We start from the raw sequence: 26834 nt of genomic DNA, 5'->3' as shown, positions 1-26834 counted from the left end.
TCTTAAGCAAGCAGCTCCAGACCATAATTTTGCAACTTGGTTTGGTAAGTTTACAGTGAAAATTACCCAGAGTAAGATAGCTAGGTTGAGTACTAGATTTTAAAACAGACAAAAATGTATTCAAAGAATTACCCAATGAAACATCAAGAATAAAGAACCCTGACAGAACTCAGCATATCAAACTAGACTTAGTTATGCTGTTCCGAATATACACAACAGTCCCAATAAGTAAACTCCCTTTAAAACCCAGTATAAATGGAGCACATGCTTACCAGTTGAATTTGAAGGGCAGAAAGAGAGAGAGAGTTTCCACACAGCTCCCTGTTGAACTTGTCACCAGGTCAGACTGAACTAAACTACTCAGCTAGAGAGCTGACCACTCCCCTTTCGTTATACAGGTCACTTCTCAAACATGACCACTTTGGCCTGAAGTCTCATCTGTTTACATGTATAGGAAAGGCCTCTTAAAATCCTTTTCATCTCTAAATTAAACCAGACTGATTGGAGCCTCGCCCGGTTTATTGCCCCTCTGAGAAAAATCAAGGATAGATTCTCCTTGAGCCAAGGAACAGCTTTAGGGAAAAGAAAGGCTAACTTTGTGACACAGGGGATATAAAGGCCTCATAAGAGGTATGTGGAATCATGGACTGATTACAAGAAGGTATGGAGTGAATATAGGGATTGTGAACAGATACGTAGGATGTGTTGGATGTTTTTATGGAGCATATAAATGATTTTGAGGTGAACTGCAATCTGTCAGACTTTCTAACCAGTCTGCCTCCACATCCGCATTTCTTTTGCAGTGGACTGCAATGTGTGAAAACTGATATGTCCTCAACCATGTCTCTTGGAGAGCAGAAATATGGTGGAAAGGGGTTCTTGAGTCAACTCACATTTTGGAATCAGCAAAAAGGTGCAACCTAGGTTTTCCCATCCCTAATTGTGAATCTTTTGTTACATATTCTTTATCATGCCAGGGTCGAGAATTCCTGAATTGAGTCTACATGATTCTTAAGGGGGAAGGAGAGCAGCCAGAAGTCGTAGTGCACATCGGTACCAATGGCATAGCTAGAAAAAGGGCTGATGACCTAAAAACTGAATATAGGGAGTTAGGTTGGAAGTTAAAAGGCAGGACAGGCAGAGTAATAATCTCAGGATTGCTACCAGTGCCACGGGCTAGTGAGACTAGGAACGGAGAGTGAGTGCAGATGAACATATCTGCGGGGCTGGTATAAGAGAGATGGCTTCGGATGTGTGGATCATTGGGATACCTTCTGGGGAAGGTGGGACCCATACAAGAAGGGCGGATTTCACCTGATCTGGAGGGACACCAATATCCTGTGCTGGAAGTTAGCTAGAGTCCTTCTGAAGTGTTTAAACTAGTTTGGCAGGAGGGTGAGAACTGGAGCAATGAATCTGAGGATCGAGTAACTAGTAAACAGCCAGATACAGCATGCAGAGAGTCTGTGAGGAGTGATAGGCACTTGATAGGGCGAATGTGCAGTCAGTGTGATGGGTTGAAATATGTCTATTTTAACTCAAGAAGTATCAGGAATAAGAGTGGTGAACTCAGAGCATGGATCAGTACTTGGAACTGTGATGTTGTGGCCATTTCAGAGACTTGAATATCACGGGCAGGAATGGTTGTTGGATGTTCCAGGGTTTAGATGTTTCAAAAGTAATAAGTGTGTAGGTAAAAAAGGTGGGGAGCGGCATTGCTAATCAGGGATAGTATAACAGCTGCATAAAGGGATGTTGTCAGGGAGGATTTGTCTACTGACTTATTATGGGTGGAAGTCAGAAACAGGAAAGGAGCAGTCACTTCACTAGAAGTTTTCTACAGACTCCCCAGTAGCAACAGACACATTGAGGAGCAGATTGGGAGGCAGATTTTGGAAGGGTGCAGAAATAACAGGATTGTTATCATGGGTGACTTTAACTTCCCTAATATTGATTGGAACCTCCTTAGTTCAAATAGTTTGGATGCAGCAGTTTTTGTCAGGTGTGTCCACGAAGGATTCTTGATTCACTATGTAGATAGGCCAATAAGAGGGGAGGCCATATTGGATTTGGTGCTTGGCAATGAACCATGCCAGGTGTTAGATCTCTCTGTGGGAGAACATTTTGGTAATAGTGATCACAACTCCATGACCTTTGCTATACTCATGGAGAAGGATAGGTGCAGATAGCAGAAATGTGGAGGTTGTTTGGGAAGCACTTGCTGATTAGTGCTGGACAGGTTTATCCCACTGAGGCAAGGAAGGGATGGTCGGGTGATGAAACCTTGGGTGACAAGGGATATGGAAAATCTCTAAGAGGAGGAAGGAAGCTTACTTAAGGTTGAGGAGGCAAGGATCAGACAGGGCTTTAGAGGGTTACAAGCTAGCCAGGAAGGAACTGAAGAATGGACTTAAGAGAGCTAGAAGGGGGCATGAAAAAGCTTTAGCAGGTAGGATTTCGAAAAACCCTCAGCTATTCTACAGTTACATGAGGAACAAGAGGATGGCTAGAATGAGTGTAGGGCTGATCAGGGATGGTAGAAAGAACTTGTGTCTGGAGTTAGAGGAGGTAAGGGAGGCCTTTAATGTATACTTTGCTTCAGTATTCACTACTGAGAGGGTACTTGTCATTTATGAGGACAGCGTGATACAGATTGATAGGCTCAAACAGGTTGCTGTTAAGAAGGAGGATGTGCTGAAAATTTTGAAAAATATCAGGATAGATAGGTCCACTGGGCTGGACAGGTTATACCCAAAGTTACTACAGGAAGCAAAGGAAGAGATTGCTGCACACTTGGTGATGATCTTAGTGTCCTCACTGTCCACTGGAGTAGTGCCAGATGATTGGAAAGTGGCAAATGTTGTTCCCTTGTTCAAGAAAGAGAATAGGAATAATGCTGGGAATTACGGACTAGTCAGTCTTACATCTGTGGTGGGCAAATTATTGGAGAGGAATCTGAGAGACAGGATGTATGATTACTTGGAAAACCACAGTTTGATTAAAGATAGTCAACATGGTTTTGTGAGGGGCAGGTCATGCCTCACAAGCCTTATTGAATTCTTTGAGGATGTGACAAAACACAATGATAAAGATAGAACAGTGGGTGTGGTGTATATGGATTTTAGCAAGGCATTTGATAAGGTTCCCAATGATTGGCTCATTCAGAAAGGAAGGAGGCATAGAGTACAGGAAAATTTGGCTGTCTGGATACAGAATTAGTTAACCCTTAGAAAACAGAGGGTGGTAGTAGATGGAAAGTATTCAGCCTGGAGCTCAGTTACCAGTGGTGTTCCACAGGGATTTGTTCTGGGACCTCTGCTCTTTGTGATTTTTATAAATTATTTGGATGAGGAAGTGGAAGGGTGGTTTAGTAAGTTTGTTGATGATATGAAGGTTGGTAGAGTGGTGGATATTAGGAGGGCTGTTGTAGGTTGCAACAGAACATTGACAGGATGCAGAACTGGACTGATAATTGGCATATGGAGTTCAACCTGGAAAAGCATAAAGTGATTCAGTTTGAAAGGTGGAATAACAATGCAGAATACAGGGTTGAAGGCAGGATTCTTGGCAATGTGGAGGAACAAAGGGATCTTGGGGTCCATGTCCATAGATCCCTTAAAGTTGCCACCCAAGTTGATAAGGTTGTTAAGAAGGCTTTGGCTTTCATTAGCATGGGGGTTGATTTTAAAAGCCATGAGGTTATGCTGCAGCTGTATAGAGCCCTGGTTAGAACACACTTGGAATATTGTGTTCAGTTCTGGTCGCCTCATTATAGGAAGGATATGGAAGCTTTAGAGAGGATGCAGAGGAGATTTACAAGGTTGCTGCCTGGACTGGAGGAAATGTCTTCTGAAGAAAGGTTGAGGGAGCTAGGGTTTTTCTCATTGGAGTGAAGAAGGATGAAAGGCAACTTGATAGAGATGTATGAGATGATGAGAGGTATGAATAGAGTGAATAGTCAGATACTATTTCTCAGGGCAGAAATGGCTATCATAAGAGGGCATAATTTTAAGATGATCAGAAGAAGGTTTAGGGGAGATATCAGAGGTTGGTTCTTTACACAGGGTGCATGCCAGTGGTGGTAGTAGAGTCAATACATTAGAGACATTTGAGCAACTCTTGGATAGGCACATGGATGGTGGTTAAATGAATGTTATGTAGGTTAGTTTGATCTTAGAATAGGATAAAAGGTCAACACATCGAAAAGGGCTGAAGGGTCTGTACTGTGCTATACTGTTCTATGTTCTCTGACTTCATATAATTTTATAACCAATAAAGGTGTGACCGTGCTATGGCTATTTCACTCTCGGACAATTCTCTTGCTTCACAATCAGTATCATCTCAAAATTATCAGAGTTTCTTTCTGACTTGAAGTCTTGTTTGAAAAGAATGCATATCAGTGAAGCAGATATGGAGATCAATGCGCTCGATTTAGTATTTGTTCCTGTTGAGTGAATTGCAGGTACTGGCAGCTAGGGTTGAGAACTTGGAATTTAGGGAATCATTTTTACATCAGTCAAATTTTACATCTTTGGTTACAACAAAATTTGCCTTCTAAGATCTTAATGGAATAAAAGTGATTACAGGTACATCATATTATGGAAGAGTCTGAAGAGTCACCAAACTCAAAATGTTAATTCTGCTTTCTTTCCGCAGATGCTGCCAGACCTGCTGAGTTTCTCCAATAATTTCTGATTTCATGTCTTCTCAATCTGAAACCTCATTGCAGGATTTGAGGTGTCACTTTGTTATTTCAGGTTCAGTGTATTGGAATAGAGTTTGAAGTGTTTAACAATTTTTAAAAAAATTCATGCAGCAGTTCCTCCATATCACAGTTCGCACAACTGTTGATTGAGGATTTACTCAAAATTGCAGCAAATTGACAGTTTGCTAGGACCTAAAAAGAGTAGAATTGTATTAGAGCTTGCATTTTACAATATCCAGAGCTTTCACCAGTCGCTGAATCAGAACATTGTGCTGTCCTAAGGTTCATTAACGACCTTCATTCTGCGATGTTATTTTTGGGCTGACTCTAAATGATAACAAGGACAGACTAAGCCACGGATTGATTTAATAATCAAATTCACAGTATATAGGAGCCAAATAAAAATACTTTGGACAAACATATCTCTTTCTTATGACCTAATTGATTACTAAAAAGATAATTTTGTATGCACTGTCAGGAAGCATGATGTACCAAGCCCAGCATTGGATTGATTAACACAGGTTTCAGCATCACCCACCATTTCTTTTGTGGTAAAAACTTTTGTCATCATTTTAACTTCAGGCATGGTGTAAATTACTGACATTTATTTTGCTGGTGAAAGGACTTAAACAATCATAAGGCGCCTTTACTGGCCAATGTTCAGGGACTGCTGCACCTTGCTCTGGAATGCTGATAAGGAGGACCTTACTTACTCCACTTCAATCAGCACAAGAAGACTGTGTCACATCGTCCTTCCTGCTTGTATTGTTTCATGTACTTTGACATAGTTAAGTTCCAAGAAATTTTGCTTTAAGATCACATGACCAAAACCAGTGTAGTTAAGGTAGATTTTTGATTGAGTAAAGATCTTCAACATATGTAATTGGCCTCATCCATTGCTGCTTTCAAATTTGGTATGAAACTTTTTTGTGAAAAGCAATTGTAAATACAATTTCACTTTTATGTAAAGTTATTATAGTCCAGAGGGCCATAGGGCTGCTCTCTCATTGGAGAGAGTTAATGAGTTTAACCTGAGGGTCACTACGCTTCAGGTGAAAAATGTGGATGTGAAGGCCAGCACCTTCATAAGAACTTCAAAGTTAACTTTCAAAACCATAGAGGTTAAGACGTTTACATCATTTCCTGATGAAGCGCTTATGCCCAAAACATCGATTCTCCTTCTCCTCAGATGCTGCCTGACCTGCTGTGCTTTTCCAACACCACACTCTGTCGACCCACATTTACATCAATGGTTGGTATTAATTGACTGTCTTCATAGGCCTGATTATATACAAGGGAGTGAGGATAAAAAATGCAATTGTGCAAAGAAACTCTAGAAAGCCTGATTTGATGGAATCCTTGACCAGTTTAACAGTAGGACCATCTTATGTTGTCATTTATTTTTATTTTGCTTCCCATTCAGTTCCAGGGTGCAATATTAAATAGGTTTAATAGAGTGAACTTGTGATACCACCCAAAATTCAAGGAATTGTGTGCATTTGCTGAGAAACATGCTCCACAGATTTTAATATTTAGCTCCTTAATTGGACCCTCTCCTATCTGCCATGAGGGCTTAATATTGAAACTTATATTTCGATTGTGGCAATTGACAATCCTTTAAGGCTGTCTGAATGTCGCTTTTGAGAGCTTAGTAGTACGTGAGAGCATTTTCATTTGGCACTGTAGGAATAATTCCCCAGTGGGGTACTTACTGGTGAGGCATGATGGAAAATCATAAACTACTGGCCTGACTGGCACTCCTTGTGAATGATATTCTTTGCCAGGGTGCATGACCATGGAATCTGACTTCACTTTACTCAATTATGCTTTCCCTTCTTTAACCTTGTACCGAAACACTTAGCTTTGCTTTTCACTTTGTGTTGAGTAAAGATAAGACTACAAATTTGTTGTGTCTAAATCCCAAAAGCTGATTTACATCCAACTCATTCACACTATATTACTTGTGAACACTTAACTGCACTTCCTTCCAAAGCTCATTTCTGTCGAAGGACATGTATCGCATTAGATTTATGGTTCACGCAGCAGTCAGAAACCTATTCTCAATGCTGGAAATTTAAAGTCCTCTTAGGGCTTAACCAGTATTCACTGGGCAACCCCATGCATTTAAAATGGTTTTGTTAGATTCTCTTGTGCTTCACTGATAAATATGCACAATTTATACTGGGAGTCGTGTTCAACAATAACATGAAGTATATGTTTTAGCTAGGACTATAAAATCCCTACTATGGAAACAGGCCATTTAGCCCAAGTCCACACCGACCCTCTGAAGAGTAACCTATCCAGACCCTTCCCCTACCCAATTACTCTACATTTACCCCTAACTAATGCAGCTAACCTACACATCCTTAAACACTGTGGACAATTTAGCATGGCCAATCCACCTAACCTGCACATTTTTTTTGGATTGTGGGAAGAACTTGGAGCACCCGGAGGTAACCCATGCAGACACGAGGAGAATGAGTAAACTCCACACAGACGGTCACCCGAGGCTGGAATCAAACCTGAGTCCCTGGCACTGTGAGACAGCAATGCTAACCACTGAGTCACCATGCGAGCTGTTGTTTAAAATTTGCAAATGTGACTAAGCAGTGCAGCACACACACTTGCATATGTACAGTATAGTGCCAGTTTAGCTGAATATTTCCCAGTGTTGAAGAGATGTCCTCTGGCCAGTCAGTGATGATGCATTCATTATTCTTTTGCTTTGTTGCATACTCATTACTTTGTATGATCTGCTTATGATGAAGGCTTCCCCTAGCATGCTTATTGTGGTTCAACTTCATTAACCATCAGGAGACTTCTGTTACAGATCATGATCATTTATTCGTACATATAAAAACAGAGTTGGCCTTAACCTTCTAAAACTGAAGTCTGGCAAAACCCACAAGGTCTTATCTCTTACATAGTTTAAATAACATCCTCAACTTCTAATCTGATCAATTGACAACCGAATGTTAGCCAGATGTCACTTATTTCCCACATATATTAGGCAGTATTCGTGTCTACACAAGGCCTTTCCTTATTGTGTTGGTTATGTCAACTCAGTTGCATCCTTTCTTCTATCATTCATTCAGCTGTCCCTTTGCTCTAATCTCATGACTTATCCTGTCTAGAGTATACTTGCTAATGTTCTCTTTATATTTATTTTACCTAAAACACTTCTAACTAAAACTGTGAAACTCCTTTTAACCCCTTCAGCTTCCACCCAACCCCCAGCCCTACTCATTTTGTCCCTTGACCTTTTATTATTACAAAGGTATTATCCTTTGTCCTTGTGCTCTGCCCCCCCAGGGATACTGGTCAGGTATTGCGCTTAGGAATGTACTTAGTTATACCATTTTTATAAGTTGGCTCAACAATTTGGGCTCATGTCTTATGTGTTTTGGCCCTGCATTATCTGAAATTCTAACTTATCATCTTTGTGGGTGTTTCAAGTGAACCAAGTAGTTAAGAACCATTATCACTGGATGATAACCAAATGTGGATGAAGATCCAAATCCAGCAGCATATCTGCACATTAAATTCCCATTTCTGAAAAGCCTCCTAACTAGGTAGCTATTTGTTTGACCCTGTCAATGCTCAAGCATGAGCATTCTTAGCCCTCAATGGGGTAGGATTTTCATTTCTGATGAAGAGTCATGTCAGGCTTGAAACATGAACTCTGTTTCACTCTCTAGATTTACTGCCAGACCTACAAAATTTCTCTAGCATCCTCTGTGTTTGTTTGCTTTGTGTTGGTCTGCTCTGCACACTACAGGTTCCAAGCAGTGGAGATATCAAACTCAGATTTAATTGGAGATGGGTGAACTTTAATCTCATCAAATATCTCTGCAGATTGTGTATGCATGAAACCCTGGGCCAATCCTAAAGCCACTTTCACAAAAGTTTGAAATGATACACTTGGGGAAGGTCCTCATCTTCAGAGATTTTTAACTTGACAGTGAATTGTCGCTGTTTTGATGAAAATCTGAGCAATGTTTTTCCTCTCATGTCCACCACAGCTATGTTGCTCAATTGATGTCCTAAGATTCCTCATTACCACCAAAAAAGTCATCTGACTTTCCAACAATAGGCATATTGTCAGCTATGGAATAATGCTGATAATTATTTTATGTTGGCAATGGGCCCAGTCCATCTGTTAAATGCAAAACTAGTCTTTGTTGACAAATAGGCATATCTTTCTGGTTCCACTAAAGGGACTTAGTTCCACTTAGAGAGCACAGTCCTGCATTAAGGCAATAAGTCATGCAGAGATAGTGGACAACCACAATTAACCCTTCAAATACTTCACCTAATAACTGACAGACAGTGGGACAGACAGGATGATGAGTTCATAGCAATCCACGAATACAAAGACTTACTTTGCAGCAATGTGCAGGAGTGTGAACATTGATTGACTTTATCCTTCTACCTCACCTAATGACATTGAGAGTGGTTGTATGCAGACTTGAGTTTGGAGCTAAGATCCATAAAATTAAACTCTAGAAAATGCGATAAAAGGGAAACAATGTATAAATTAAGATAAGTTATGGTTTGCAGATACCAAGTTTAAATGTAAATTTTTAGGTGACAGTGCGAGGGTTGTAGAACCACAGGAATGGTGTGCTGCAGAAGGCCATTCAACCCATCATGCCTGCACTGGCTCTTTAAATGTGATTTATTGCCTACAGCTATCTTCTGCTTTATCCCATAACCTGACATGTTATTTTTATCCAAATAATCGTCTAACACCCTCTTGAATGCCTTAATTGAATCTGTCTCCACCAAACCTCCAGGCACTAACTAAAAGATAAAGTGACCATTGCCTTAACAGATCACGGGTTGCTCTCCAGAGAGAGGTAACTGCTGGTGGTTTAATCTGAGAGTCACCAAACCTCAGGCAAGAGGCAAGGTTGAGAAAGTGAGGTCTTTGTGTAAATCTCAGCCACACTGGGAATTGAACCCATGCTGTTGACGTCACTCATATTAGACCAGAGATGGAAAAGCTCCGGAATCTAACTTCATGCACAGCAGATTAGGGAAAGACCATGAGAAGTGGGGCAGTCAATGCTCCAGAACATGTCACACCCCTAGCCAAGCTCTTTCAATATATTTACAACACAGGCATCTACCTGAAAATTGTCTAGGTATGTCCTGGATACAAAAGGCAGGGCAAATCCAATCCCTTCAGTAAAATGATGGAAGCTGCCACCAACAGTGCTATCAAGCAGCTCCTGCTCAGCAATAACCTGCTCAGTGTCACCCAGTTTGGGTTCCTTCAGGGCCACTCAGCTCCTGACCTCATTACAGCCTTGATTCAAACATAGACAAAAGACCTGAATTCCAGAAGGCAGGTGAAAATGACAGCCCTTGACATCAAGGCCGTATTCAACCATGTATGGCATCAAGGAGCCCTAGCAAAACTGGAATCACTAAGAATTGAGGCAAACTCTCTGCTGGTTGGAGTCATACCTAACACACAGGAAGATGGTTGTGGATGGTGAAGGTCCATCATTTCAGTTCCAGGCCATCTCTGTAGGAGTTCCTCAGGGTAGTGTCCAAGGCCTAGCCATCTTCAGGTGCTTCATGAATGACCTTCCCTCCATCATAAGGGCAGAAGTGGGGATGGTTGCCGATGATTGCACAGTGTTGAATACCATTCGCTACTCCTCAGGTACTGAATAGTGCATGTCCAAATGAACAAGATCCAAGCTTGAGTTGATAAATGGCAAGTAACATTTGCACCACACAAATGCCAGACAATGCCTATCTCCAATAAGAGACACTCTCACAACTGCCCCTTGACATTCAATGGTGTTACCATCACTGAATCCTTCACTATCAATATCCTCGGTGTTACCATTGACTAGAAACTTGACTGGATTGTCACATAAACACAATGGCTACAAGACCAGGTCAGAGTCTAGGAACACTACAGCAGATACTTCCCCTCCTGACTCTCCAAAGCCTTTCCATCACATATAAGGCACAAGTCAGCTGTGCAATGAAATACTCTCCACTTGCCTGGATGGATGCAGCTCCAATGACGTTCAAGAAGCTTGACACCATCCAGGACAAAGCAGCCCACTTAATTGGCACCATGCCCACAAAAAACCATTCCCTCCACCACAGATGCTCAGTAGCAGCAGTGTGTGCGATCTACAAGATGCATCGCAGAAATTTTCAAAAGATCCTTCGATATCATCTTCCAAACCCACAACCACTTCCAACTAGAAGCAGATGGAGTTTAAATCAGATAAATGCGAAGTACTGTATTTTGGGTAAGCAAATCTTAACAGGACATATACACTTAATGGTAAGGTCTTAGCGAGTGTTGCTGAACAAAGAGACTTCGGAGTGCAGTACATAGCTCCTTGAAAGTGAAGTCGCAGGTAGATAGGATAGTGAAGAAGGTGTTTGGTATGCTTTCCTTTATTGGTCAGAGTATTGAGTACAGGAGTTCGGAGGTCAAGTTGCAGCTGTACAGGACATTGGTTAGGCCATTGTTGGAATATTATGCGCAATTCTGGTATCCTTCCTACTGCAAAGATGTTGTGAAACTTGAAAGGGTTCAGAAAAGATGTACAAGGATGTTGCCAGGATTTAACCAAAGGGAGAGGTTGAATAGGCTGGGGCTGTTTTCCCTGGAGCGTCAGAGGCTGATGGGTGACCTTATAGAGGGGCATGGATAGGGTAAATAGACAAAGTCTTTTCCCTGGTGTGGGGGAAATCCAAAACTAGAGGTCATAGGTTTAGGGTGAGAGGGGAAAGATTTAAAGGAGACCTATGGACAACTTTTTCACTGAGGGTGGTACATGTATGGAGTGAGCTGCCAGAGCAAGTGGTGGAGGTTGGTCCAATTGCAACATTTAAAAGACATCTGGTTGGATATATAAATAGGAAGGGTTTGGAGCGATATGGGCCGGCTGCTGGCAGGTGGGACTAGATTGTGTTGGGATATCTGGTCGGCATGGACAGGTTGGACTGAAGAATCTGTTTCCGTGCTGTACATCTCTATGACTGATGAACGACAAGTGCAGGAGATACATGGAACACCACAACCTTCAAGTTCCCTTTGAAGCCTCTCATCATCCTGACTTAGAATGGAAATATATCACTGTTCCGTTATTGTCAGTGGGTCACAATTTGGGAATTCCCTCCCCAAGGACATTGTGAACCAACCTACAGCACATGGATTGCAGCACTTCAAGAAGGGAGCTCATCACCATCTTCTCGAGCGCATTTAGGGTCAGGCAATAAATTCTGGCCAGGCAACAAAGCCGTTCCACAAACTAATAAATTGAAAGGACAGAGAGTGTTGTACTTAAATGCACACAGTATAAGAAACAAGGTAACTTAGCTTGTCACACGCATTGAAATAGGCAGGTACCATGCTATAAGCATCACAGAGACTTGGCTGCAATGGGATCATGGCTGGGAACTAAATATCCAAGAATATACTTCCTATCAAAACAATAGTCAGATATGTAGAACAGGTGGGGTTGCCTTGTTAGTAAGAACTGAAAGTACTGTATATCAATAGCAAGAAGTGATATAGCGTCTGAAGGCATAGAATCTGTGGGCAGATTAGAAGAACCACAAAGGAGAAAAGACCTTGACGAGAGTTATGTACAAGGCTCTGAATAATTGTCATGATGTGGGGAATAAAATAACTTGAAAGATGGAAGTCAGTTTGATAGTTAATCCCGAGCAAAGGAATTTGTGGAATATCTACAAGATGGTCTTTTTTTTTTGAAGCAGTTTGTGGTTGAGGCCACTAGGGCTCTGGCAATTCTGGATTTGGTGATGCATAATGAGGCAGACTTGATTAGAGTGCTTAAGGTGAAGGAACCTGTAGGGGACAGTGACCATAATATGATAGAATTCATATTGCAATCTGAGAGGGAGAAGCTTGAATCAGGTGTAATGGTATTACAATTGAATATAAGTAATTACAAAGACATGAGGAAGTAGTTGGCCAGAGATGATTGGACAGGGAGGCTAGCAAGAAAGATGGTAGAGCAGAAATGATAGGAGTTTCTGGGGGTATTTCAAGAGCCACAGCAGAAATTCATCCCAAGGAACAATAAACATAGTAAGGGTAGGATGAAGCAACCCTGGCTGACAAGGGAAGTCAGGGACAACATAAAGACAAAAGAAAAAGCATATAATGTGGTGAATATTAGTGGGAAGCCAGAGAATTGGGAAGTCTTTAAAAACCAGCAGAGGACATCTAAAAAAGCAATAAGGGACGAGAAGATGAAATATGACAGTAAGGTAGCTAGTAATATAATAGAATATTGTAAGAGTTTTTCTTAGATAGCTAAGAGAGTGGCATGACTTGGTATTGGACCACTGGAAAATGAGGCTGGAGAAGTAGTAGTGGGAAGCAAAGAAATGGCAGAGAACCTAAACAGGTACATTAGTCTTCATGTGCTACTTTGAAGACACAAGTAGCATACTAGAACTTACAGAATCAGGGGTTAGAGGTCAGTGTAGTGGCCATCACTAAGGAAAAGGTGTTGGGGTAGCTGCAAGATCTGAAGGCAAATAAATCACCTAGACCATAGAATTCTGAAGGCGATAGTTGAGGAGATTGTAGAGGCATTGTCAGTGACCCTTCAGGAATCACTGGAGTTGGGGAGGACCACAGAGGACTGGTAAATAGCGAATTATACATCCCTATTTCAGAAGGGAGGGAGGCGGCAAATGGGAAATTATACGCTGGTTAGCCTGACCTTGGTCATTGGTAAGATTTCAGGTTCCATTATTAAGGATGAGATTGTGGAGTACTTGGAAGTACATTCTAAAATAGGGTTGAATTGTATGGCTTTGTCAAGGGAGGTCATGCCTGACAAATCTGTTAGACTTCTTTGAGCAGATAATGAATAATAGACAAAGGAAAGACAAAGACGTGGTGTATTTGGATTTCCAGAAGGCCTTGGACAAGGTGCCACACAGGAGGCTGTTAAATAAGATAAGAGCCAATGGTGTTAGGGGCAAGGTACTGGCATAGATAGAGGATTGGCTGACTGGCACAAGGCAGAGAGTAGGGATAAATGGGTCTTTTTCAGGATGGTAGATGGTGACTAGTGGAATTTCGCAGGGGTCCATATTGCGGACCACAACCATTTATGTTATGCATTAATGATCTAAATGAAGGAACTGAGGGCATCGGTGCTAAGTTTGCAGATTACCACAAACATTGGTGGAGTGGGAGGTAGTGGAAGGATTTGGACAGGCTAGGAGAGTGGGAAAGAAAATGGCAGATGTAATATAATGTGAGAAGGTGTAATGTTATGCACTTTGGTTGGAAGAATGGAAATGTAAACTATTTTCTAAATGAGGAAAAGCTTAGGAAATCTAAACCACAAAGTGCCTTATAAGTCCTAGTTCAGGATTCTCTAAAGTTTAACATGAAGGTTCATTTGGCAGTTAAGGAGGCAGATGCAATATCAGATTCATTTCGGGAGGGCTAGAATACAATAGCAAAGAAGTGCTGCTGAGGTTGTATAAGGTTCTGGTCAGACCCCATTTGGAATATTGTGACCAGTTTGGGCCCCATATCTAAGGAAGGATATGCTGCTGTCCAAGAGGGTCCAGAGGAGGTTTATAAGAATGATACTAGGAATGAAGGGCTTATCACAGTTGAGGACTCTGGGTCTGAACTCAATAGAGTTTAGAAGGATGCGGGAGGGATCTGACTTAAACTTATCCGAGAGGCTTGGATAGAGTGGACATGGAGAAAATGTTTCCACTGGTAGGAGAGACCACAGAGTCATTGCAATGTACAGCATGGAAGTAGACCCTTCAGTCCAATTTGTCCACGCCGACCAGATATCCTAACCTAATCTCGTCCCATTTTCCAGCACTTAGCCCATATCCTTCTAATTCTTTCCTATTCATATACCCATCCAGATGCCTTTCAAATGCTGCAATTGTATCAGCCTCCACTAATTCCTCTGGCAGCGCATTCTATACACACACAACCTTCTGCATAAAATGTTGCCCCTTAGGTCCCTTTCGTATCTTTCCCCTCCCATCCTAAACCTATGCCCTCTAGTTCTGGACTCCCCCAGGACCCAAAGGCACAGCCTCCAAATGAAAGGATGATCATTTTGAACTGAGATGAGGAGGAATTTCTTCAACGAGAGGTTAATCTGTGGAATTCATTTCCACAGAAGGCTGTGGAGGCCAAGTCACTGAGGGTTTTACAGACAGAGGTAGGTTCTTGATTTGTAAGAGATATTAAAGTTGCAACGAGAAGGCAGAAGATTGGTATTGAGAAACATATCAGCCATGATTGATTAGTGGAACAGATTCAGTGGGCCAAATGGCATAATTCTGCTTTTGTATCTTATCATCTAGTTTGTACACAGTACTTGAACTGAGGTCTAACAAGTGCCTTATACAAGTCCAACATTACCTCCTTGCACTTGTACTCTATGTTACGATTTATAAAGGATACTATACACTTTGGTCCCTGGTCTCTCCATCTACCTGCCACTTTCAATTCACTGAACACCTATACACCCAGATCCCCTGTTCCTGTATCCCCTTTAGAACTGTACACAATTTTTATATTGTCTTTCACAGTTCTTCCTACCATTTAGCTGTTTAATCGGTTTTGAGTTTATTCCACCTAAGGAAATGTTGAATTGTGATGAATTCAAGTGCTGCAATAATATTTGCAACCCAATAAATTAAATTGGCAAAATTGTGTTCATTGCTGCAATTAGATTTCATTAACAAATGTAAAAGGAAAGTTTACGCCACTGTTGTGCTGTTAATTGTGTCTTAATTTTGTTAAAGGTTATCTGAAATTGTTGTGTTTCTATGTCAAGGGCCCTTCTTCACCAGAATCTTATCGAATATTCTGAAGAATGAAGAGGAAGACGTGCACATCTGCAAGGATGACCTCATCATGCTTAAAGATATTGGAAACACCTTAAAATGGGAAGCAACTTCACTTTCGACCAATGAAACGGGCCTTCTTCCGGTATCTGCACCACAGGCTCTTCTCTACCCTTTTTACCAGTACGGAAAATAATCTCTCCCATTTGTATTTTTCTTGGCGGAAAATTATAGAACCTCCCTTAAAACTCACTTAACTGCGTTTGAGTCTTCTGCCTGTTTCTGCCATATAGAGAAGCTGGAAAGTTGCTTTTCTGCCAGAACATAATGATATAGCATTAGGATTCCTGCTTTTGGAAAATAAGATGACAAAATTCAATTGTGTTTCCATTTCTCCATTTTAACTTCAGTGAAGTGAGAAACTCACAGGGAAAATCCACTGTATCACTTTTGTTTCAGTTCCAAAATGCAACTGCAGTATTAAAATGGAACTATATTAGGATTGTTGTGTATATCTTCTTTAATCTCAGAAGAATATATAGTCTCCCTTAAAACACAGATTACAATTTTGATTCAAGCTGTTTGGTCCAGTTTGAAAATATATATCTTAGTCAATGAAGTGACATCCATACCTAGATTAAGGCGAATTGAAAAGAAATTACAGCACTCGAAGGCATATTTTGAAAAATCTGAAACATTTCAAACATCTGTTTTGAATATTTATTTTTTGACTAATATTTTGTTGCTTATTAGTCGCTGATTAGTTACAATACAGTGGCATTCATTCACAGATGGTTCCTGAAGGTCACAGCAGGAAAATTCAATGGATATAAGGAAGCTAAACAGCACCACTTTGCTCAGTCAGTCGGTAAGTAAAATAATTTTGCATTTCTCCTACAATAGATTCTCATTTCTATCATTTAATCAATAGATAGGAGATTCAGGTGAGTTTCAATTTTACGCTCACTAAATTTAGGTATTGGGAGTGGAACACTCTCTTTTACTATTTTGTTACACTCGACACTTGTTGTTTAAGTATAGTATACAGTCAGCTAAAGAATTAACTCTGAACAATGCTCATTTGTCTCAAATTATCCTCCTTTCCCATTGTTATGGTTTCACAGGGTGAGAGTGTTAATTTCAAATAAATTTGATGGGGTAATGAGTTTTATATGGGTGAGAGAATCTAATGAAAGCCTATGCTGTGTATTTAGGTAAAAGGAAGTTGGTGAACAATAATACTTTATTTAAAACAAAATTGACTCTGAAGAATTAACTTCTTGAGGAAATGGTGCAATAAGTATTTGTCTAAGAAGAGAGTGGAACTTGTACACTTACAAATGGCAGTCAGCATTTGATTAAATTTATTTGTTCATGAGACGTTGGCATTGATGGTTAGGCCAGCATTTATTATTCATCCCTTATTGCCCTGGAGAAGGTAGCAGTGAGTTGTCTTGAACCACTGCAGTTCTTGAAGTGAAGAGGTGTCTGCAGTGCTGTTAACAAGGGAGATCCAGGATTTTGACTCAGCAACAGTAAAGGAATGCAATGTAGTTCCAGGTTACAATGGTGTGTGGATTTAGGTTTTAGGATGAGGAGGGATTTATTTTCTTGTATCTGTTGCTTTTGTGGTGGAGGTCACAGGATTAGAAAGTGCTGTCAAAGGAGGCTTGTTAAGTCATTGTAGATCATCTTGTAGATGGGGGAGAGAATTACAACCAGTGTATCAGTGCTGAAGGGACAGTTGAAAATAGTAGATGTGATGCCATTAAGTGGGATGCATTGTCTTGGATCCTGTGAACTTCTTGTGTCTGGCTGGAGTTGCATCCTTCCAGGCAAGAGGATAGTTTTGCATCACACTTCTAACTTGTGCCTTGCAGTTGGTGGACTGGCATTAGGGAAGCAAGAGGTGAGTTACTCACTACAGTATTACTAGTCTCTGACCAGCTCTTGCAGCCAAATAATTTATGTGGCTAGTCCACTTCTGTCTCCGGTCAATAGCAATCCTCAGGAAGTTGATAGCACAGTATTCAATAATGCCATTGAATGTCAAGGGGCAATGTTTAGCTTATCTCTTGTTGGACATGGTCATTACCTGATACTGTGGTGTAAAGGTTACATGTCACTTATCAGCCCAAAATGTTGTCTATGTCTTGCTGTATTGTGACAAGCACCTGAAGATTTGCATGATTTCCATTATGTATATCTAAACAGAGATTGAGCGTGTTCATGGAAATTATACTCTTTAAGCCAGATGTCATTTAAATTAAATACAAACTGAAAGAACTGCAGATGCAGTAGTCCAGAAACAAAAACTGATGTTGCTAGAAAATGTTAGCAAAGTCCGAGGAAGGGTCACTAGACCCGAAACATTAATTATTTGTCATTTAAATTAAGATGAACAAAAGAGGTTCCACAATATTTCCTGCAACTTTTCACTTACAAGTAACATCTGCCATTAGGTACTGGTACCTGTGTTGCAACTATGGATTACCAAGAGGGCGAGGCAGATGAATTGCATTTCATTAAAGGAGAAAGAATTCAGATCATCGGCTTCCTACTTTCTAACCTGCAGTGGGTTTTGGGAAAGTCTTTATCTTCTGGAGAAACTGGGTTTGTCCAAATAAGACACATGCAACCTGACCAATTCACAGCATTGTGAGTAAAGAGCTTCTGATTTGAACAGTATAAAAAAAATGTTCATTATTCAACTAAGATTCATAGTTTTAATACTGGAATAACGTTGATAGTGCTGATTCTGCACATGATTGAAATTTCCCAATACACTTTACAAGGCACATAGGTGAAATATTCATATATATTTCTCAGTTTTCAATTTTATGTTTCCCTTTATGTTTTCTATTCAAAGTTTCACACAAGTTCTGGACTCTCCACATTCTAGCTGAGTGATATTATTCATTGGCAGTTTCGATTCCTCACTTTGAGGAAGCACCTCATCTCAGTTTTGTGCTCCCTCTGGTGGTACAAGCAGTAATCACTGATATTTCTGCTGCTGTTCAGTGATCATAATTTCGCTGAACTCACCTACATCTCTGTGCTGTCAGGCATTGCCAATCAAAACAGAACTGCCTTGTACGGAAGAGATTTCCTTGAAGTAACTTCTCAACTTAAAGGCTAATATGCACATTCTCAAAACTGTGACAATTTTAATTATTCAGTCCCTTCCAAAATTTGGAGCAGCTTCCAAACTAAAGAAATCAATGATACATTTTATAATCAGCTGAGTGAAATAAGTCTATGTAAACAAATGCAGAGAAAGTTAATGGAATGTAGTGAGCAGCATTGATGCTCTTCTGCTGTTAAAGTCCTAGAACATTTTGAGAAATGCAGCCAAATAAGGTGAAACATCTAAGATATGAGGTTGGATAATCTAAGGTTTTACTTGATTTAGCCTTACTTTAGAAGATCAAGTTGATTTTAGGGAATTCATATTAAAATAAATGCTGTCTAGACTATGGAAGGTTTTGGGGAATTATGGACAGAACAACAAGTATTTTGTTGAATGATTTTTCGAAGAAGAATATACACAGGAAAGCCATTTTTTGTGTCTGATAGCAGCCTTGCATGACAACTTGCAATCTCTATATAACAACAGATTAGGATGAAATTTAATAATCAGGTGCCTGAAGAGAGGGCGGGTTGTTTGGTTGCTCCTTTCAATGGGAGTGGCCAGACTATTTTCAAATTTTAGGTTTCAGTCAGTCCAAGTGGATGTCATGCTGTAGGGCATGTTTACAGACTATCGCAAAATACTTACTACAGAGAGGTAGAGAGGGAACCATTATCATTGGAGGGGAGCAAATCACAGTAGCTAGCATTAATTTATGTGGACCCTGGAGAAACACTGATTTATCAGGTCTCACAAGTCTTTTATTCTTGCTTAACAGGCTTTGCTGAACAGGGAATCTGTGGCTCTTGCTCCTCCCAATAAACTACTAATACACACATTAAAGAAACTGCCACCTGCTAGTTAGTTGCTGGACCACCCAATGGAATGCACTGGTCAAAATGACAGCAGACTAGGAATCAGGCATTAGATTCACCAGTTTTTACTTTAGTACCTGGTACCTGGCAAGCGCCTAAAACATACCTTTGCATTCCAACATAATGACATGTATTGCAGTTTTGGAGATTTTTGAATGACCCAATAAGATGGGGTAAATTTTCATCTTGAGCCCTCCTACTGCAGAGCTAAGAGCACATACACTGTAGATCCATCTCATGACTTTCCATCTCAAGATAAATTTCATCAGTGCAAATACCACTTTTTAAAAAAATCTTGCTTCAGTTGTTGGTTAATTTGATGCTTTTTGCTTGATTGAAATTGAAGCATTGGACATCCAGTTACAGTAAAATTCTAAACTTTAATTTTGCAGGGCTGCCCATCTCTTGTTTATAAGCGATGAAGAAAAATCATCTCTGGTTACCTTTAAAAAACCTGATGAACAGCATTGCATCAATCTCCTGAACAAGCTCTGCCAAACTGACATCAGCACAGTTTATCGTTTAGGTAAGTTTTTGCTGATGAGAGTGTGGTGCTGGAATAGCACAGCAGGTCAGGCAGCATCCGAGGAGCAGGAGAATGGATGTTTTGGTCATACGTCCTTCATCAGGAATTCTAGACATAAAATAAATAATAACCTTCAAAGCTAGCCTGTAATGTGAGAACAGACATCATAATAATATACAACAACTAATTCTTAAATTATTATTAAATCCAGCAGCACACTTTTGACTCTGATCTCCAGCACTGCAATCCTCCCTTTCTCCTATGTTTTTGCTGACGTTAATGGTTGATCTTCCAATTCTTATCCCTTCCACCATTTCTTCTGTGCTGAAAGTGCTGACTTTCACCTGGATATGGTCCCATAGGTGCTGGCTGTCCTATAAAACCTTGTTGGCTTTTAAACATGTTTAAATAGAAGACTGAGTGTTTGGAGGCAACATGACTGGGAAGGCAAATTAGCTCACCCAGTCTGATAGTCTAAAGATATAACTCCATACAGTCAGCTGCAGGATCTCTAATGAGTGCCTTCGCGAAATGGCCTGAAACTTGTATGGAGGACTGTTAAAAGAGGCTTGCATTCAAAGTATGTCACGTTGGACTAGCTAAATATATGTGTTCACACTTCAAAGCTGGTTCCCTAACACTACAGTGTCAGGTCTTCTCTGCCAGCTAAGTGTACTGAATAATCATGAGTTTTTTGTTTCTTTTTCTCAATAAACACAGCTGGACAAAGGTCCATACTACTGTGCATTTGCTGAAGATTAACCTCCTTGATTTTTAGCTCAAATGCTCACAGTTTTAGGAGAAGGTACATTCCTTTATAATAGTGTGATTTCCCATTAAGAATGTGGTAATAAGCTAACCAGTTGTAAAAACAGCTTGTCATTTCCGTTGGAATTTCCCTTGGTATGCATATTGTCCCATTGTTATGATTCAGCGCAAGATCTGTATCTTCTTTCATCAACGGGTTTGGAACTTGCCATGTCATACATCCAACATGCAGCCTAATTGGGGCTTGAGTTATATTTTGTTCTACAGTATAATTAGTTCTTTCAACACCTTGCAATCTCTTAGCTCTGAGAGGTGCCAGATTTCCTGTTTTGAAACTTCTGGCAGAGTCTTCGAATTCAGCTCCAGGTCCCTGACCTTCATACTGTAGGTCTTAAAGCATTGCTCAGAAAACTAAAGTGACTGTAAAATTGCTCCAACAGAAACACATTTCAATGGTTTTAAACAGATTGTGAGCTAGATTTAATAATAATTTAAGAATTAATTGTTGTATATTATTATGATGTTTGTTCTCACATTACAGGCTAGCTTTGAAGGCTATTACTTATTTTATGTCCGGAAAAGAACAACGTGTGATTAGTGAATATATTTGGAAGTAATTAGCATCTTGTCATGTGTTGCTGCTTGCCCTAGAGTTTCTTCATGGTGGTTGTTACAAGAATATTTTTAATTGCAAGAAAGTGATGACATTTTATACTGTGATGAATTAACAATAATGTTACAGATATGTGGGTTATTTGAAGTCTTTCAGTAGAAGAAAATTAAAATAGCAAATGATATATGAAATATAAATTCAAAAGATGTTCACAGTTTATTATATCAATTTATAATCCAAGCATGTTTAATTACCAACTAAATGATTATAGTCTGAGCAAATCCATTTATTGCATCTTTTCTGTGGGCTTTAATTTTGAATTTTGCTTTGTTGTGGGTTATACTCTAAAGTGACCAGGACATTTCATCTGCTTTGTTCCTAAAATATACAAACACAATGCAAGTGTAGAATGGTTATAAAAATGAACCAATGTTCTCTATTTCTAAGAATATATGTTTAACGTAGATAAATGCAAATTGCAAGAAATAATGTCAGAAAGTGAAAAGGGTGAGTAAAATTAATATAACTCCTTTCAAAGTAATAATTTTATTTAAAAAAAAACCTGCATTGAAATATTCATGTCATAAGTTGTTGGTTATTTGTATTGAAACATCATTTGGTGGAGATCACGGCTGGTCAAACAGCATCCATGGAGAGAGCTTCAGCTCTGATGAAGAGTCATCTAGACTAAAAACATGAGCTTGTTCTCTCTCCATGTATGCTGCCTGACTGACTGTGATCACCAGCATTTGTTGTTTTCAGTACAGATTCTAGCATCTACAGCGACTTGCTCCTGCCATGATTATTTGTATTATTGGGGGCAACATTGCTGATTGATACATTTCTTTTTAAAAATTTGTACTATTTTCTGGAATTTGAATATTATAGTAAAGGAATTTATGTTTTTATGGGTTCACTGCAGAGTACCTGGTAAAACAAAATCTGTTGGTGTTCGCTTATATTTATACTAATTAGTCAAAGAATCAGTACAACCTAACGACAACTGATATTTTATTGACTTAAGTTAAACCCAAAGAGTACTGTTATGGATGCTATGAATATTTGTTGAACAATATTTTGTCTGAAATTCCTCAGTTGTATATTTTAACTGATGTGAAATTATTTAATTTCCATGATTAATGGGTTCAGCACATGTTCAGTATATCACTGGCAATAATTTCTTAGCTCAGATGTTTTGACTAATTTATGAACATTTCTGAGGCCTTTATATGTTGCTGTTCTGTATGTATCTCCACAGGAGACCTCCTTCATTCAACATCTGCAAACCATCTCCCTTCTGGTCTAACTGGACTTGTTTGTGGAAGGAACATTCCTGAGATAAATTCTTCTAAACCTAAGGAATTTCAAAAATTTGTTCCAGAGCCAGATCAACTTGATGAACCGAAGTTCTGTATAGACCATAATCTTGAAGGCTTGGATGATCCTGCAACCTTTGACCCTTTACTACTATTCCTAAACCATGAAGAATATGTGGTGCACTTCAAACAATTCTATGATTTGTCCTTTTCCTTTGTAGGGTCTTCTTTATTTGGGGTAACTGAAGAAAAAAAAGTATTACAATATTTGGAAATGGCAAGAGAGATAGCCAAAAGATACAACAAACATTGGGCTTATTCCAGAATCTGTTTCCTTTTAGGAAGACTTTGTGCGAAAAGGCTCAGGTTCTCACAGGCCAGAGTTTACTTTGAAGAAGCAATGACTCTGGTGCAAGGGTCATTTTCTGACTTATATCTATTGACTGCTTTGTATGTAAACTTGGCTTCTGTGTACTTGAAGCTAAAAATGAAAGAGAAATCTCATAACCTTGTTGAAAAGGCTGCAACTCTTCTCTTGTGCATCCCTTGCCATATTTTTAGCTCGGAGAATGAATTAGAGATACTTAACATGATACTTAAAAAAGCGATGATTGCTGATGATCATCTCCTGGAGGCACGTGTCTGTTTTCTGATATCAAAACTTTTTTTGGAAATTGGAAAGTCTGAAGAAATGTTGCCATTTGCTGAACATTTGCAGTTTCTTTCAAATAATTTTGGTTCGAAAAGCAATAAAGTCCCAGTAGATGTGTATTTGATTTTAAGCTCAATATATAAGAAAAAATGCTTACCAGAACTTGCACTAGCAGCATTAAGACTTGCTCAACCTGGCTCAAGCAACACGTTGTTTGATTCTCTGCAGAAGACTGATCTGGTCATGGAAATAGTCTCAAAATCAAACTATCCAGGGTATTGTAATTGTCAAATAGCTACACAAGCTGCATTTTACCTTCAAGAGGCTTCAGATCTCTCAACCAATGTGAGCGATATAATCATTCAGAGAGACTTGTATTTCGCCTTGGCCAATCTATACCAGCAATATAAGCTATATGAAAGGGCAATTGATTTCACGACAAAATCTGCAGAAATAGCAAAATACATCAACGATTGGGGAGCTTTCAGAATCTCTCTTTTTCTTGCTTGGTTGTATATTTTAAATAATCAGCCTGTTGTGGCATTTGGAATATTGAATTCCCTTTTGGAATCATCACTTCAGACATATGGTCCTATCGAGCTGGGAGTTGTTCATAACATGTTGGCAATATCTTTAAGGAGGAAAGGTACACTGAAGGAAGCTTTGGAAAACTGTCTGTGTGCAATAATGGCTGCAGAAGAGACTGGTATAAAACATAACCAAGCTATCGCTAATGCTAACTTTGGGTCTCTGATTCTGTGTTGTAAACATTTAACACTGCCGGAACGCTACCTCAGTAATTCTCTGAATATATATTTGGAAATGCAAGACTGCAGCTTGGAATCAGATTGTGTGCAAGTACTTCTTTGTTTAGGACAATACTACGTGGACAGAGGCTTGAGGGAGAACGGTAGACTGAATTATGAGCTAGCACTTCTTATTGCCATGAAAAACAATAGTATTTATTGTAAGTATCGCGTCACACAGATGAAGCCACATGTATTACATACACGAAAAATAGGTGCCCCAGAATTACCAGTGAGGCTTGTAACTAGTTTAGATGATATTTAAATTAGCAGGTGGTTAAACAAATTGATGACACTTTCACGCAGAGGGTGGTACATGTATGGAATGAGCTGCCAGAAGATGTGGTGGAGGCTGGTACAATTGCAACATTTAAGAGACATTTGGATGGTATATGAATAGGAAGGGTTTGGAGGGATATGGGCCGGGTGCTGGCGGGTGGGACTAGATTGGGTTGGGATATCTGGTCGGCATGGACGGGTTGGACCGAAAGGCCTGTTTCCATGCTATACATCTCTATGACTCTATGACATCACATTGGACTATGGCAGATGGTTGAAAATTGATGAGTAAGCTAATTAATATAAGTTAGGTAGAGAAATTGGCACAAAGGATTGTAGTGTGACTTTGAGATACTTCTATTAAAATAGTTCAAAAACCACAGGATGAGTGAAAGAAAGAATTTACAGCATTCAATTCAGGACCATCAAAATCACTTTACAGACTTTACTGTTTTCAAGTGTAATGACTATTCTTATGTAGGAATAATATTGATAAAGAAGAAAGCAACAGTGCTTTGAGAATACCAGGTCCAAGTAGAGTTGTAAAGCAATTATGATTGAAGTAGAGGGCAGATTAAGATAATATATTTTTTAATTAATAGCCAGATAAGAAATCCCAAGAGGATGCACAGGAACAAGTATTATCTAGTGAAATCAATTTTTAAAAATTGTTAAAAATGAGATGAACCTCATAGAAGGTCAATTTGGAGGTGATGAAGATTATATTAACTACTGTACATTGAATTTTATTATATAGAAAGATATTAGAATTAAATTATTTGGGCTGAAATGAGAGGAAACACTATGGCAATCTGATCAGTGCAAAATTCTGAGGGAGATTACAGAAAAAGTTAAAGTTCAGACATTAGATAACCATTAGGTTTCTGTAAAGTTGTGCACAAGTTAATTTTAAAAAATCCATATGAATGATCTGTTCAATTTTTAAAACAATGGAATAGATGGTCTTTTGTTCTATTACTTCAAAGGTTTTAATGTGCTCAACTGTGGCAAATTTGTTGATGCAGCTAAGTCATGGAAGTCCATTACAACTATTTGACTGAATTCCAAGTCCCACTGATGGATTCAGTTCAGTAAAAAATAGTGACATAGCTTTTAAGAGGATTGAGCTGTTTTGATTCACATTCTGTGAACAACTAATGGGATTATGTTTTTGAAGTGGTTTTTGAATAGCTGTTTATTTTGACAGTTTTTGAGTGCTTAAGAAGACTAATTTCTAAAATGGAGCTTGAATGGCTATGTAAAGATGATTAATACTGTTTTTGAAGGACTATTTGTTTACTTTAACAGTTTCATGAGCATCCCAAAGACTTCCCAGTGTTATTATAGAACTTATCAATTCTGGCAATAGTGGATACTAACTGATTAGGCATGATAAATATGGAGGGCATGTGGGGGATGGAAGGAGCATGGGAAATGATAGGGGCAGAGGATTTTGAGTAGAGTAGAGGATTTTGAGTAGGCATGGGAAGAGGGTTTGGGAATGTGAGGGGTATTATTGTGAGGTATAGGGATTTTGAGCATGAAGTGTGTGAAATAGACATGAGGATATGAGGGAGCTGGGTTGATAGGTGGTAGGTTAGAAGGGTAATTATTAAGATGCGTAACACTCATATACAGAAATGTACCGATGCCTCAGTGAATAGAGGTGGACCCTTTAACCTGCTTGGCAAGGTGGCTCCAACTCTAGACCATACATGCCACTTCATGAAGAAAATAATATGGGCAAAGTCTATTGATCCGGAAATGGGATTGCAATGCCACAATTCACACTTTGAGGATAAAATTCACTGGAAGCCTATACTTATTCTGAGTTTATTCTTTTTTTGTCTCATCATTTATTTGCTTTTTTTATAGACCAAATTCAGGCTCTTGAACAACTCTGCAGTTTTTATGAGAACATTTTATACGATAAACAGCAATGTAGAATATATTATGAGCACTGGCTGACACTTTCCCAAAAGTTAAAGGACAAGGAGCAAGAGATGAAAATTTTGAAAATTCTAAGCCACCTTCACCTGTCTTTTAACACACAGAGGTAAGTAAAATTAAGTGGGGCTAACTACGCCAATAAAAAAAAGAACAATGTATCAAAGTAACTAAGTTAATAAAACCCAGATAATCCTTAGATAATCATACTGTTACATTGATGTATATCTCTTCAAAACAATATCATCTCCGTTGCTACTATTCCTGATGAAGGGCTTTTGCCCGAAACGTCGATTTTCCTGCTCCTCAGATGCTGCCTGAATTGCTGTGCTTTTCCAGCACCACTCTGGTCTACCATTCTTT

At 39.4% G+C, this 26834-nt stretch overlaps 1 protein-coding gene across 4 annotated transcripts in view; it reads left to right on the top strand.

Annotated features, from left to right (window-relative positions):
* LOC122556728 (SH3 domain and tetratricopeptide repeat-containing protein 2-like) overlaps positions 1 to 26834 on the top strand; it is an 80742-nt gene that overhangs the window by 41781 nt on the left and 12127 nt on the right. For 3 of the 4 annotated variants that reach the window (XM_043703810.1, XM_043703808.1, XM_043703812.1), the window contains 6 exons: positions 15550 to 15742; positions 16351 to 16427; positions 18022 to 18217; positions 19957 to 20090; positions 22730 to 24406; positions 26400 to 26580. In XM_043703810.1, the coding sequence (XP_043559745.1) occupies positions 15550 to 15742; positions 16351 to 16427; positions 18022 to 18217; positions 19957 to 20090; positions 22730 to 24406; positions 26400 to 26580 (2458 nt within the window). Of the gene's footprint in view, positions 1 to 15549; positions 15743 to 16312; positions 16428 to 18021; positions 18218 to 19956; positions 20091 to 22729; positions 24407 to 26399; positions 26581 to 26834 lie in introns of all 4 variants that reach the window. The other variant, XM_043703809.1, reaches the window with a different exon arrangement.

This window comes from Chiloscyllium plagiosum, chromosome 14 (genome assembly GCF_004010195.1).
Source record: "Chiloscyllium plagiosum isolate BGI_BamShark_2017 chromosome 14, ASM401019v2, whole genome shotgun sequence".
NCBI lineage: Eukaryota > Metazoa > Chordata > Chondrichthyes > Orectolobiformes > Hemiscylliidae > Chiloscyllium > Chiloscyllium plagiosum.
This window is presented reverse-complemented; position numbering and strand designations above follow the sequence as displayed.